The sequence below is a fragment of the Myxine glutinosa genome, chromosome 10 (genome assembly GCF_964187855.1).
Source record: "Myxine glutinosa chromosome 10, kmMyxGlut1.1, whole genome shotgun sequence".
In the NCBI taxonomy this organism is placed as follows: Eukaryota; Metazoa; Chordata; class Myxini; order Myxiniformes; family Myxinidae; genus Myxine; species Myxine glutinosa.
Window position 1 is genome coordinate 105,262,134 of NC_136270.1, and position 14,598 is coordinate 105,276,731.

At 42.0% G+C, this 14,598-nt stretch overlaps 2 protein-coding genes across 8 annotated transcripts in view; one reads left to right on the forward strand and one right to left on the reverse strand.

The window, feature by feature from the left end:
• The window catches only part of LOC137433884 (mitochondrial Rho GTPase 1-A), an 80,273-nt gene that overhangs the window by 30,569 nt on the left and 35,106 nt on the right, over window positions 1-14,598 (reverse strand). For all 7 annotated transcript variants that reach the window (XR_013624794.1, XR_013624795.1, XM_068126330.2 and 4 more), the window contains exons 7-12: window positions 9,172-9,280; window positions 8,826-8,927; window positions 5,944-6,042; window positions 1,789-1,897; window positions 1,516-1,636; window positions 1,290-1,374 (exon numbers count right to left, since the gene is read on the reverse strand). Coding sequence is in view for 5 of the 7 variants with exons in the window: in XM_068126330.2 (XP_067982431.2) it covers window positions 1,290-1,374; window positions 1,516-1,636; window positions 1,789-1,897; window positions 5,944-6,042; window positions 8,826-8,927; window positions 9,172-9,280 (625 nt within the window). In the remaining 2 variants the exon portion in view is untranslated. The remainder of the gene's footprint in view (window positions 1-1,289; window positions 1,375-1,515; window positions 1,637-1,788; window positions 1,898-5,943; window positions 6,043-8,825; window positions 8,928-9,171; window positions 9,281-14,598) is intronic.
• LOC137433889 (uncharacterized) overlaps window positions 1-14,598 on the forward strand; it is a 69,820-nt gene that overhangs the window by 6,930 nt on the left and 48,292 nt on the right. The gene's annotated exons all lie outside the window — the stretch shown is intronic.

The window sequence follows — 14,598 nt, forward strand, 5'->3', positions numbered from 1 at the left end:
GGGAGACAGCTCTGATTTCCTGTTTGGCATTGAGGACCTCCATCCATTGTTGAGACAGCAGAAGCAGCATGTCCAGAGTAGAGTGACCTGGTCTGAAACCAAATTGATGATCAGAGATCAAGCCATTGGAGAAGAGGAAAGATTTCATATCCGAAGCAATGATGGATTCCATGACTTTGCTGATAATTGGGAGCAGGCTGATTGGTCTGTAGTTGCAAGGATCTGTTTTTGCACCTTTTTTGTGTAAAGCAGTAATGTTAGGTGATTTCCAGGATGCTGGCAGATGACCTTGAGCAAAAGATAGGGTGAAAAGAACAGAGAGAGGGTGAGATAGAGCGGCAGAGCAGGATTTTAGGACCCGTGGGCTGATGCCGTCTGGTCCAGTTGCAGAATCAGAGTCGAGGTTTGACAAAAACTCCTCCACCTTGTCAGGAGAGAAGGACACAGAGTCCAGGAGCAGTTGGGTTCGACTGGGAAAGGTGGGAACAGAGAGAGATGGGTTTGGGACTAAGGATTTCGAGGCGAACACAGAGTTGAGGCATTCGGCTTTGTCACGTGCGATGTCAACTGTGTGGCCATTTGAGGTAAGGGAGGGGATGGAGGGGGAACAAACACCAGAAACGGATTTGACCAGACGCCACCAGGATTTGGAGGAAGGAGACAGGTTTGAGAGTTCATTCTTGAGTGAGGAGAGATAGTGCTTCCTGGCGTTTTATTGTTATTGTGGCGGAGGGGAATTTAAGTTGTGTGTGTAGTGTTACTAATGGGCCTAATTGATGTCTATGGTGCGTTGCCATACGGGACAAAGGAATGATCACAGAGGGAACAACGTACAAGGGAATTAAAATAATCCCTGAACTAAATAACAGGCCCCGCCCCCTCGTGGCGGGGACAAATATCCAACTTATCCGACATCCGGACTGCACAGGTCTATGACTTACTGTACATCAAAGTGGTTCTTGCTACCCACGATTATCGGAGCACCTACCTATGCAGATCTACCTAAATCTATATATGTCACTACCCCAAAATTCATAACAGTACTTATCTTTGAGTAAAATCGGCAGAGTCCAAAAACGGCCAAGCAAGCTCAAGGAACCGGAAACCGGAAGTGTTTGGTGACATCAGAGAGTACGAGAAGGTGAATTTAATCAGGTGAATTTATTGCTGGCGAATTTAATCCATTAATCTTTAGCGGTGATTAGGAGTAGATACCGCAATTTCCTATACATTGTTTCTCCAAGGATAAAAAAAAAAGGACATCCAAAAGGTAGTTCTTTAACACCTACCTGGTCATGCTTATTGAAGATTCTGTGCAGAAAAAGGTCGGCACTCTGGCTTAATTCTGTTGTGCAGCCTAATGGTATCTTTAAACTGCAAGAAGACAAGAATATTGCAATATAGATAGAGCATGAAATAACAATTCTTCACTTGCCGAATGTGATATTTCAAATAGCATTTGCAACACCTCATGCTGAATTATACAAAATGAAGAATAGAGGAGGGTGAAGTTACCCTGAATCCACTAAAGCTTCGTTCAGCTCAAGGTCATCGTCGTACCCAAACGTGCGCAACACAGTCCACATGGTTTCATGCCGCCCACGCTGAACAATCGATGTATGGAGGTAAATGAAACCTGCATATGGTGCACAACAGCAAGGTGAAAGTCATCCATGACAAGGGTAGGGAGGAATATGGGAGTGGGCATAACCACAAACAACAACAACAAAAAAGATTACCTCCAGTCCAACATGAATTTCCTTTAACCGATGACAGAGACCTACCTACCTTGTAAAGTGAAGCCTTTCTTTGAAATTCCACTAGTCGTGTTTTGTTTGACGATTTTCTTAACCTCACGCACTGTTTTCGGAAGAAGAGGAGTATTGAAACAGAGTTGCTGGTAAATAATGGGAAGAAAAGCAAAAAATAAGGAAGATTCGCCCAAAAATGCACAATTACTTCGCAAAAGAATCATTTGGGAGGGTATCAAGGTAAGGATGTCTATGAAAATGCTTGTCACTTGGAGGACCAGGAGTTTGGGGAGATGTGAGAGGGAAGGCGGAGCAAGGCTAGAATGGGGCTGGTAAAAGACTGCAAGGCCACCATTCTACATGTGATGCTCACTCCAATTTAATTTTTTTAAATGGATCGCTCATATTGATTGAAAAGGGTCATTCATAAGCAGTTTCGTTTCATTCATTCATTAGTGGACACTTATCCGACCAAGATTTTATAGTTTTGAATTTTAAATTAATTTTCTGAAATTTGTAGAATTTGTTTTCCACTTGGAAGTTGTGGGTTACGACATGTAAATAAAGGTAGAAAAAGTCTGATTTACATTTTATTTTGTTGCACACTTGCAGGTGAGACCCTGTCCCCATTTAACATGCAACTCTTCTCCTCATGCTATGATGCAGTCATGCATTGTTGTCTACCAGCTTCCCCTTCACTAAACTTTTGATTTGTCGACCCTTTGCCGTTTATCCAACTCGATAAGCAAAAATTAAAATAAAATAAAAACCTTAAAAATTAAAATATCAAAAACCTGGTAAGATCATTAAACTACTGAATATCTACAGAAAGATTACATTTATCCTTGATAATTAAAAGTAGTCAGATTTTGCCTTCATTTGTCTTAGCGTTGTGGAGATATACGGTGTAAAGACAAAGTGGCTCGAAGAAGCTTGTTCACTTAATACTATGCATGCCTCCCGTCGCTTCGCTAATGGGTTTGTAATCAAAAGACAGCATGTTGTACTACATGTATTATATATCCCTCTTTTAGTGTCGATGAGGATGTCAAATTAAGTAAAACATGTGACAAAGATCTTTTATAACATGTAAGTGTTATTTTTATGTGCTCCTTCCATGTACTTTTATATATTTTTTCTATTGCTTCAAGAAATATTATTGTATTTTGTTTTGTGTGCTCTTCTTGTGTCCTTGTAAAGGGTTCCTGCTGTTGTGGAATAATAAATGGTACGGTTGGAACCGCTACATTAAAAGTTGAGCTTCCTCTTCTTCTTCTACAGGCCCTGAAACACGGGCTTTTGAAATATGCAAGTTTTTGATTAAACAAATAAAGTTTTATTCTAAGTAAATTGATTATTGCCTTTCCAAAAGGACCATATGTATTACTGGAACACCCGCACACTACGGGAGCTGCAGAAAGGGTCATTCCTCTTTGGGGTATATAGATTACAGTCGATCTATGGTCGGGTCTCAAGAACATTGGGTGTGTGTTCATTTACCAAGTTTCTTGTGAAGAGATCGCCAAGTTGTTTAAGCATTCGAGCAAGCACTCAATTAAAAACCGTTAAGGAACGGCTGGCTTGGCAAGCGCTAGCTAGCTGCTTGGTAAATGAGCACATCCCGGTCTTCCTCCCTTTGTTTCGTATTAAACAGCGGGAGCGAGTTTCAAATGTTCGCTACGAAAATGCCACGGTAGTGGTAGAAAGGGCCATGTTATGAACTCAACATTTGTGGGTTATATAGAGTACCATAGATCTTCGCTCAGTTCTGTAAGTAAACCTTACTTCATGGATGTCGGGATTCCTCCAAATTTCTTCATTTAGTGTTATAAAGAGCATTAGTGACTGTTTAAAAAGCAAATCATATGTGTTTGTGGTTTATAATATTTTTTCTTCCTGTAGAAGCCGTTGCTCACACCGAAACGCCATTATAATGATAAAGCTATTTAAACACATTATCACTGCAGGAAAAACGCCTTAGGGAATTATTAGTATTAATATTGTTTTGTCATAACATTAATAATATGCGATTATCATTAATTTTTATTATTGAAAGCGTCTTTGGAAAAACGGCACAATAAATCTTCTTCTTTGGACAAACGCCACGATAAAGCTAACTTAATACGGCTATACACCTCAACACTTAACCCCATTGACGGCAATGGCAGGAAAAAAAACCCTTGGGGAGGGGGGGTGGGGGGAAATGAATGCGCTTCAACCTTCATTATGGAACCCTTGGTCATCCTGTCAAGTTTGGTTGAGATTGGATAAGTAAGGACAGAATGTATTGGCATCAAAAATTCATCAGACTGATGGACAGACACAAATGGCGCATTTTAGTATGATTCTATGATAGCAGAAACTCTTTAGAATAAAGTGTTATGGATGGAGAAACTCAGCTCCTTTTATATACAGACCAGCAAAGCCTACCTGTCGCTTCACTGATGTACCAATTAATCATCCTGGTTGCAAAAATAAAGTTACCTGTGTGAAGAGTGCTTTAACCTCAGCGTTGCCCAGGTAAAAATAGAATTGTAATACCCTGTGCTGCTACCACCACTAAGTGGCGCTACACAGTATACATTTACATAAGGAATTTATGCTCCCCAACACCACCGAGTGAAGCTGTGGTCACATAGCCTGTTACCCCCCCCCCCCCCCCCCCACCACCCCTGTATTTGTACCCCGAGTGTTGAGTTTGTAACTTTAAATATGTGGCCGCGCATAGAACACATACAAAGAGAGAGAGGGATTTTTGCCTTTTTTATAGGTATAGATTATGCACAACTGACAGATAAAAAGAATACTTCAAAAACCCGAATAGTACACACTCATGAGGAAGTGTGGAAAAATAGCTTTCCACACCTTTGCATCTCTGAAATTACATCATACGGTATAAAGTTGGAACATCACTTTGCTGCATCGCTTGATTATGTCTAGTATAGCTTCCATAAGGAATAACTACTATATTTGGTAATGTCAGAAGTTTGCTATGAGGATCCTTGCAAAATTTTGGCTGAGACTTCCACTTCTTGAAATAGATAAGAATAATGAAAATATATACTTCATAAAATACACGAGTAAATTAACAGTATATCCATCACTTAATTGGCGATATCATTTGTGACATCGTTTGTGAAGTATAACTGCCGATTACAAAAGCTCAAATGGTTAAAAAAGAAGTTATGCCCTACATGCATGCATGCCAAAACCACGACCCTGGCATAATTGTGAAAAATATATTTGGATAAGTCTCACCAAAACAGATAAAAACAAGAAAGAGTAATCAGAGATTGCAGACCCTTGCCAGGACAAGTTTGTGTGGCTTTGTCCTTTGGGTCCTTAAGGTCCTAGTCGTCAGTTGAGTCCTCGGGGTCTTTTGGGTCCTCTGGGTCCTCTGGGTCTTTTGTGTCCTCTGGGTCTTAAGGGGTCTTTGGAATCGAAAGGGGCTAAATGATCTTAGGGTTGTAAATGATTTAATGTAATTAATACACATACACATGCTCTGTGGGGTCAAACAAACAAACAAAAAGACAGACAGACAAATGGACCCAAATGCAATTCGCTTACCCTCTCCTCTGGCGAGGGCAACTAGGAAGCACTCAGTAGAGCGCACACCTCTGCCAGTCTGAACAGTTTACGTTTTGTATTCTATCGCTAGATTCGATCTGCATCTGGACCATTTGTCCTTGCCACAGACCAAAATCTAATCGGCTTGTTCTTGTGACCTACCTAACCCATCCACCAAGTTTTGTCAAAATCCGTCCATAACCTTTTGAGATATCGTATTGTACATAGTTTTGTTGCCGTATTGATATCGTATTGTACAAGGCTAACCCCCGCTCTTGCAGGGAAAATGGCCTTAAAATGCATGTTGTTGTTGTACATAGTTTTGTTGCCAATGATGAGGAATCACTCAAAAACTTACAGTATTTTTGAGATATCCTGCTCACAGACAGACAGGGGTGAAAACATAACCTCCGTCCAACTTCCGTGGTGGAGGTAATGAGCATGATCACTCAGCACACCATTTATTAAAACGTTCCCACGAGAAAGTCCAATTGTCAAAGTGTAAAAAATGTTTTGTGATTCCTTTGTGATGTGGACAAAGGTATGCATTCATGGATATATTGACATTTGCCGACAATTTTTATTCAAAATGGAGGCGAAGCAGACATACACGCATCCTCACCTGAAAAGAGTCCATCTCTTGGTCATTCAAAATACCATCATTATCGATGTCGGAAATCTTAAATATCCGCGCAAGCACCTCGGCACACTTTGGTTTGAGCTGTCAGGAGAAAAACACACATATATTAGCTTCGACTAACACTCACAACCAATGTTGTTGTTTCGTATGCAGCCTGTGGCTGCTGGTTGCATCATTTATCTGGAAGCGAGTTTGTACCGCTGATTCAGTGCCCCAATTACCAGTGAGCTCAATTTGCCGACCTCGGAAGGATGACAGGCTGTCAACAACCCCAGCGTTAATTCAACGATCGACCGGGATTTGAACTCAGGATCCTCGGATCCCAAGCCAGCACCCAAACCGTTAAGCCAACACCAAAATAAGAAACTGTTGTGCTAAATATTGCTTATTAGCAGACAAAAGAGTATTCAATAGTTCATGGCTTGGTTACCTTTTATGATAGTAGTTTGAGGCTTACGGGACCGCATTTTATTTTATCAAAATCAAATTTAAGTACAAACGTGTTGATGAAGCTCAACTGTTTCTCAAGGTATTCCCCTGTGAAAAGTACACTTGTCATATCAATTTGGTCGAGCATCGATTCTGTCTACATGTAAATCTTTGAGACAGGCAGGCACACAGACACTTCAGAACACATGCTTTGAGGTCTTCATCACTCGTAAAATCAAGCCTCCCAGATGCTCTTTGAGTGATCCAGAGAGATGATGATCATTAGTTGGTAAGTTTGGACTTCAGACAACTAAAACTTTCCAAACTATCTCCACTATGGCAATAGTAGTCACATCTACCATGTTAGGACTAGCATTTTCATAGACTAAAGTCATGCCCTGAGACAGCATACATGCTCATCTGTGTATTCCCTCTCTCAGTGCATTGCATAACAAGTCACTGCAGTGCTGCACATTGAGGTTTCTTTTTTCTCTCCCTGTTCAATAAATCCCTAATGAATTAAACCATCAAGGTCCCAAAACCCTATTGCCATAAGTTTTCCAGAAATCGTGCTTTGGTTTTTGCCATGACATGACCCAGACCTTACCGTATGACACAATCTTCAAGAAATCATCTTCCCTATGGTAGTGTTATAGGACTCTGTTGCATTGGCCAGAGGACTTGACTTTTGATCACACATAAGGTCACATGGTAGCGACCTTGCATCAAGCCCGAGTGAATTTTAATTGCGAACAATCATTGAAACCGTCGGTTTGCTTTAAAATATAGGGGCAATACCCCTGGTGCTCACCTGGTAGAACAAACAGTATACAACACTGACTAATGGTATTTTCAACCAATTTGAATGGTTTCTAGATGCAGGGCAGCATGTAGAATCATACGAACATATTCATAAAACTTTAAACAAAAAATACCTTTTTGGAGGCAACTCCCCCTCCTCCCCCAACCCTCAATACCTCCTCAGACCCCAATTTTTCTAACGACTTGAACAAGCATTGGGACATCACAGGTGATGAAGTTTGTGGTGAAATTTCATTGAAATTGTGTATGTAGTTTCAGAGAAAAGAGCAAATACCTATTTTGGGGGACAACCTCCCATGCACCTCCTCAGGGCCCGATTTTTTTAATGCCGTGAACAAACTTTGATACATCACAGGTCCTGAAGGTTTTGGTCAAGTTTCATTGAAATTGTGTGTGTAGTTTCAGAGAAAAAAAGCAAATAACTCTTTTGAGGGGTCAAACCTGGACCCACTTTGACCCCCCATAGACTCCCTTAGACTTCGATTTTCTTAGTGCCGTGAACAAACTTGGGTACATCATGGGGATGAACGTTGTGGTCAAGTTTCATCGAAATAGTCTGTGTAGTTTCAGAGAAAAAAAGCAAATTCCTATTTTGGGGGGGGTTCAAACCCGGATGCACTTTGACCCCCTGTAGACCCTCTTAGACCCCGATTTTTTTTATATGCCGTGAACAAACTTTAGTCACAACACAACAGATATCATTTGTGCCAAATTTGGTCGCAATCCTATCAGCGGTTTTGGGAAGAAATTTTAAGTGTTTATGGATGGACAGACGGATGGACTGACGATGCGCCATTGCATAAGCTCCCCTGAACTTCGTTCCAAGTGAGATAAAAATGTACATTATTATTGAGTTTTTATTATTTATTTTTAAGTAAGATGTATTATATATAAATTATTTTTAAAAAATTATTCTTTTTCTGTGTAAAGCATGGAAAATGCAGAGGGTGCAAGACCAGAAAGGTAAAAGACAGAGACCACCGACCTGTTTGCGATGGCGGTGATAAGCTCATATAATCAGCTTCATTGTGGGAGATTCAAAAATCTTGAAGGCCTTGGTTTCCAAGGCATCAAAAATAAAATTACTCAGAAAGAAAACTTTCACACGCCAATATGGCCAAAGGCCACAGCTGAACAACATACAGCTCTTTGATGAGCATCTTGGAGCAAAATAAAAATTATAATTTCAAACAAATGAAGGAAGCACCAATAAAAAAAAAATTCTGCAGGGTCTAAGGCCCGTGGAGGAGCTGCAACACAAAACATGCACACACGTGTAGACATGCACATCAGACAACACCAGACTTGACTTCAGCCAAACACAGCCACTGAGCTTGGAGGAAGAGAGTGCTCTGGAGAGTGACGTCAGAGTACCAGCGATGCGATCCTTTATGAAGTTGCTTTTCTCTCCCCATTTTCCTCCTTTCCATAAATGTCAATCAACGGGGGTGTACCAGGGTGATTAAAGACACCACAAATGTGAGCCACATCAGATCACCAACCTTCTTGGTTCAGGATATGTCTTTCTGGATATCAGACACCACAGTATATAATTTGTCCAACCATATTTCTTATCAAGTAGAAAAGACAAAAATTTATCAACGTTGCCTTACCTCCTTGTCTTTGATGGAATAAAGGGGAGATATGGGATGCAGCACAGCCTTCTGCGCATAATGAAATACTTCGGAAATATTCTTCATCGTTTTGGCAGAACACTGAACACGTGATACGGGAAGGAGAGAAATGGAAGAAAGGTATTCCAATAAAACTTTAAATTATATTTACACATGATCATCTCCATTCATTACTTCATACGTTAATTATACATATCAGCGAAGAATCATACATCTTCATATCGTACTAAAATATGCAATTTGTTTTTTACCAAAACACGCAATTTGCGAATTATACAACAAGTTGCACACAGTGCAAAGCACAGCACAATACAAAGTATCCCACCTCTATGCAGACCTCGATGTTTGGAAACTGGTTCATTAAAGGGAGAATTGTGTCCATGTTGCTGTGATCCAAAACATCAGATTTATTTGCCACCAGGATTATAGGAACTCTGTGCAAAACAAAACAAAAAAAAACGAAATCTTAAAAAATGAATCGGAAACCCAATAATGCACATATCAAGAAGCCTTGCCTTGCTCCAAAGAAAAATATTATTTAAAAAAAGTGTGGATTAAAGTGCAGGTCAAAGCACGATTGTGTCCATCGATTAATTTTTTCCATATCCTGGCAGAGACTCATGGATATTTCCTCATATAAGCTCAAAGATTTATGCACCACATTAACTGCATAATACAACAAACAACAACAGGCATTTTAAGGCCATTTTCCCTGCCAGAGCGGGGGTTAGCCTTGCGGGCCCCATGACAATCTTCTCCATTTTGCCCTATTTTCTAAATCTCCCCTTGTTAACCCCCTTGCCCGCATTTCTTCTTCCACCATCTTTAGCCAAGTCTTTCTCGGTCTTCCCCGTCCTCTACTTCCCTCTACATTCATTTCCATCACTCTTCTCAACCAGTCACTTTCATCCTTCCTCAACACATGACCAAACCATCCCAACCTGTTTCTCTTCACAGCATCCATCACAGGCTCTATTGCCATAATCTTTCACAATTCATCATTTCTCTTCCTCTCTCTCAACGATATTCCACACATACACCGAACCATTCGCATTTCCACCCTTTCCAGCCTTCGTTGCTGCTCTACGTTCATTACCCATGTCTTGCTCCCATAAATCAGAACACTTCGCACACATGCAGCATACACCTTTCCCTTCAGCTTCAATGACACTCCCCTCCTCGTCAGCACGCCACTCAGTTGCTGAAACTTCTTCCATGCACATCTTTCCTCGTCAGAAAGCAACCGTTGCCGAATCTGATCCACCTTCTCCATTCAGCATGTCTCCGAGGTAGCAAAATGTTTCACACCTTCCAGCTTCACGCCGTCTCCAAGATCCAACTCAACATTTCCTCCATCTGCAGCTCCCTCTGTGCACACCTTACATTTGAATGTAGCTGCCACACTGGTTAATGACCCTCTCAAACCACTACATTTTTGATGAACCCACTCAGCGCACATTGTAAATTGAATGGAGTTCACTCCGACACCCTTCCTGCACACAGCACACGGCCACGTCCCAGTTCTTTCCACCTCACCACATGCTTTACCACTTGCCGTCACCTTTATCTTTCTGATATTCACCTTCAGACCTTTTGTCTCCATACATTCCTTCCACTTGTTAATCTTCTCCTACAGTCCATCCATACTCGCCCCAATCAACACCAGATCATCTGCATACAACAACTCCCATAGCAAACCCTCCTTTACATTCCGAGCCAACATCTCCATCACAGCTACAAAGAGTAGTGGACTTAGTACCGACCCCTGATGCACTCCCACCTTCACCTCAAACTCACCACTGTTCCCATCCTTCATCCTTTCAGCTGTACGCGCTCTCTCGTACATTGCCATCACGACTCTGATCAACCATTCCTCCACTCCTAACTTCCTCAATGCCCATGTCACTACTCCGCGTGGAACCCTGTCAAATGCTTTCTCCAGATCAACAAACCCAAGAAACAATTTCTTCCTCTTCTCCATGTTCTTCTCCTGCAACTGCCTTACAATAAAAAATGCGTCTGTCGTTCCTCTTCCTGGCATAAATCCAAACTGCATTTCATCGATCTTTACTTTCTTCCTTATCCTCTTCTCCAACACCCTTTCCAATACCTTCATTCCATGCTCTAATAACTTTATCGCTCCATACAAGCCATAGTCCAGAGGGTCACCTTTCCCCTTGTACAGAGGGACTCAGGTACTCAGTTCCCAATCCACTGGAATGCGGCTTTCTTTAACCACCAGGATACAGATCTCTGTCATTCTCTTCACACCCCAACTTCCTGCTGCCTTCAACATATCTCCCACAACTCCCATCGGCCCTCCCACTTTTCTACTCTTCATTGCTTTTATCGCTTCCTCAACTTCCTTCTCAGTCCTAAAACTGGGTTACTCTCTATGTTGCCATCCCATTCATTCTCTGTATTCAACAGCTTTTCCATATATCTCTTCCATCTTCTTTTAATTCCATCTGGGTCAACAACGATTTGTCCCACTTCATCCTTCAAGCAACTCACACCCATCACAACGCACCTCTCTTTCGCTATCTGCTTTGCAATCCTGAATACCGCTCTCTGACCCTCTTCTGAATACAAGCGTTCTCCGAACATTTTCCTACATGCCTCCTGCGCCTTTGCTACCTCTTTCTTTGCAGCCTTCTTGGCTGCCTTATAACTTTCATGCTCTGCCTCTTCTGCCCCTGTACCCCATCACCTTCTGCCATTCCTTGAACTTCTTCCTCTTCTCGTTAATCCTCTTTCCAACTTCATAATCCCACCACCATGTTTCCTGCATAACGATACCAGGTATATAGTGCCCAGTGTTATCGTAAAGTGTCAGGTAATTTTGCTGGCCTTCATGCCGCATTAACGGCCCTCGGGCCTCCGTGCCAGGTTATCAGCCCTCGGACATCCGTGCTCCGTGGAATTTGCGGATCTGGAGAAAGCCTACTACACTGTCCCGAGAGAGATGGTGATGGTGACACTGAGATGGATGTGAGTGCCGGAGACAGAAGTGAGGTTGGTGGAAAGGATGTACAAGGGAGCGAAGGGAAAAGTTTTGGTTGGTCTTAGGATGTCAGAGAAGTTCAGGGTGAACATCGGTTTGAGGCAGAGAAGCACTCTCAGCCCACTCCTTTTTATCATGGTGATGGAGCTGATAAGCAGGAAGGTCAACATGAAAGATATTCTGGGAAGGGTGTTGTATGCGGATGATCTGGTTCTTGTGGTGGAGAGTGGGTGGGAGATGCAGGAAGAAATGGGGGTGTGGAAGGAGGAATTTGAGAAACATGGGCTGTAAATGAGCATGGAGAAGATGGAGGTGATGTGGGTTTGGCAGCAGAGAAAATAAATGAATATCAGCTTAGAGGGGAAGGAGATCAGACAAGGAAAGGTTTGAGTATCTGGAGGGAACAGTGACCGGGGATGGTAAGTCAGAGGCAAAGGTGCGGAGGAAGATTCAGGTGGGTGTGAATACATGGAAGAAGGTGGAGGGTGTAATGGCAGACAGGAAGATTTTAAGGAGATTGGAGGAAAGGTTCTGATGTCGTGTGTAACGCCGGCCTACCTTTACGGTCTGGAGACAGTGGCACTGACAGAGAGACAACAACAGAGGCTGTAGGTTAGCGAGAACAACTGGGTCAGAAGGATTGCAGGAGAATAGATGAACTGAGGGAGGAGATTGGTGTGCAGATGAGCTTGACGGGGAGATTGGTGAAATGCCGGTTGAGATGGCCTGGACACTTGGTGCGGATGGGGGAAGAGATGATGGCAAAGAGAGCGGATAGGTTGAGGGAAGAAGGTAGGAGGAAAAGATGTAGACCACAGTTGATGGGAGGATTGTGTGAAGAGGGATATCAGTAAGGTGGGTATGATTAGAGAGTGGAGAGAATTGGCTGAGTACAGAGGCAAGTGGAGGAGTATTGTGGTCAAGGCAGGGCAGGAGCTTGGTGCAATCAGACCTCACCCCTTATAAAGGAAAAGGAGGAGAAAGCAACTATTTAAAAAAAAAAAAAATGTCATTGTGTGTCAGGCTCTCAGTCCAAATTCTAAGATACAAGGGGTATTGAGGCACAGCTACACCCTCTGAAATGATGCAAGTGTAGAAGCTGACAAATGGTAATTGTCATTTCTGTCCAATCAAAGCCAAGGGAAAATAAGGAGTATCATGGGTAGTTGTCTGCAAGGGAAAAATGAATTGCATTCTGGGTTTGACAGCAGTTGTTATCGTAACTTGTGAGATATCATGCAACCTTGCTGCTGATTGGATGAAAATCAGCTTTAGGTGAAGGGTTTTATGTATTGCTAGGGAAGATTGGAGATGGAGCATAGCTGAGAAACATAGCTGAGTGGATTAGGGCAGGTGGTGAACTTTAAACTTTGTTTATGCAATAAATCATTTTCAGAAATTGTTGTTGCCATGCTGGCATCCCAAAATCTTAAGGAGGGACGTAACATGCTGAGTTGTTCCCACCAGCCTTTCCCGACTTTTGTATAAATACCACGGGCTTGACGCTTGGCCTTCACAGAATGGTAGAGTTGCTTGTTGTACACTCATCTATATGATTTCCATTCTCTCCGTGTGCACGTAACTTCAATAAATTTCCTTGTTACAGTCTGAAGTGGTTGGTGATCCACCACACAAGCATTGCTCTCGCCTCACACCTTGATCAGCTTGACGCCATGGCAAATACAGCCTTCAAATTCCTTGGTATCTGCTGCAATGAAAGTGAGTCTCTGGGCCTATTACTTTTACATCATAGGCCAGTCAGTGGTCTCTCTGCTTTCTACCACCTCTTTTCTAGTCTTGCACCCTCTGCCCTTTACGTGCTCTGTATACACCCTAGAGAAATATTTCCGAGCAAGGTTTTACCTTTACAAGACACAGTAAATCATAAACACACACCATTTTGTTTTGTTAAGAAAAACAGCGCTCGACCCAAACTTCCACTTTGCAGAATAATAACAAGAAAGAGCAATCAGAGGCTGCAGATCCTCACCAGGACATGTTTATGTGGTGTATTTTGTTGGGCGTTTATTAACTGTTGTGTGTGCATGGTTTATTGACGATGTAGATTTATATTAAATTCAATATGGCTGCCAAAACACGTGACCAATGACGTCATCAATTTACTTCTCCCATATCATTTTGTGTAAATCATGCTCAAGAAATTTAAAACCGATCGGATCAAGCGTTCTACTTGTCTAATTATGATGTCATAAGGAAAGCACTGATGACATCATCGTGAATATATGTTGTTCCCCATGGGGAGTACTTGACAATGACACGTTTCAATTTTTTCCATTGAGCGGTTTCAGAGATATCGAGGTGCAATTTTTTTCGGTTTTTCCAAGATGGCGTCCGTACCGCGTGACATACAACGTCATAATTATCATTAAAAAATTCTACAGGAGGTGCTTCTATGTTGAAAATTTCTTGGCAATCAGACCAATGCAGAGATGCAGGTTGCAGAGATTGCAGAGAGACCAATGCAGGTTGCAGAGAAAAGCATACTCATTCTGTAAGGACAAACAGACAAACGGACCCAAACCCAATACCCTCTCCGCTGGTGAGGATAAAGATTGGTTGACAAGAGGCAGTGAATAGTTCAGCAATGGTTAACAATACAGCAGAATAATAGATGAAATAGCATCAACCTCTGTAATAGCAACTTGGCTTTAAAAAAAACAAACAAAAAAAAAACATGGAAGCATTCTACACAAATCCTCACAATAATTATGTACACGATGTTTAACA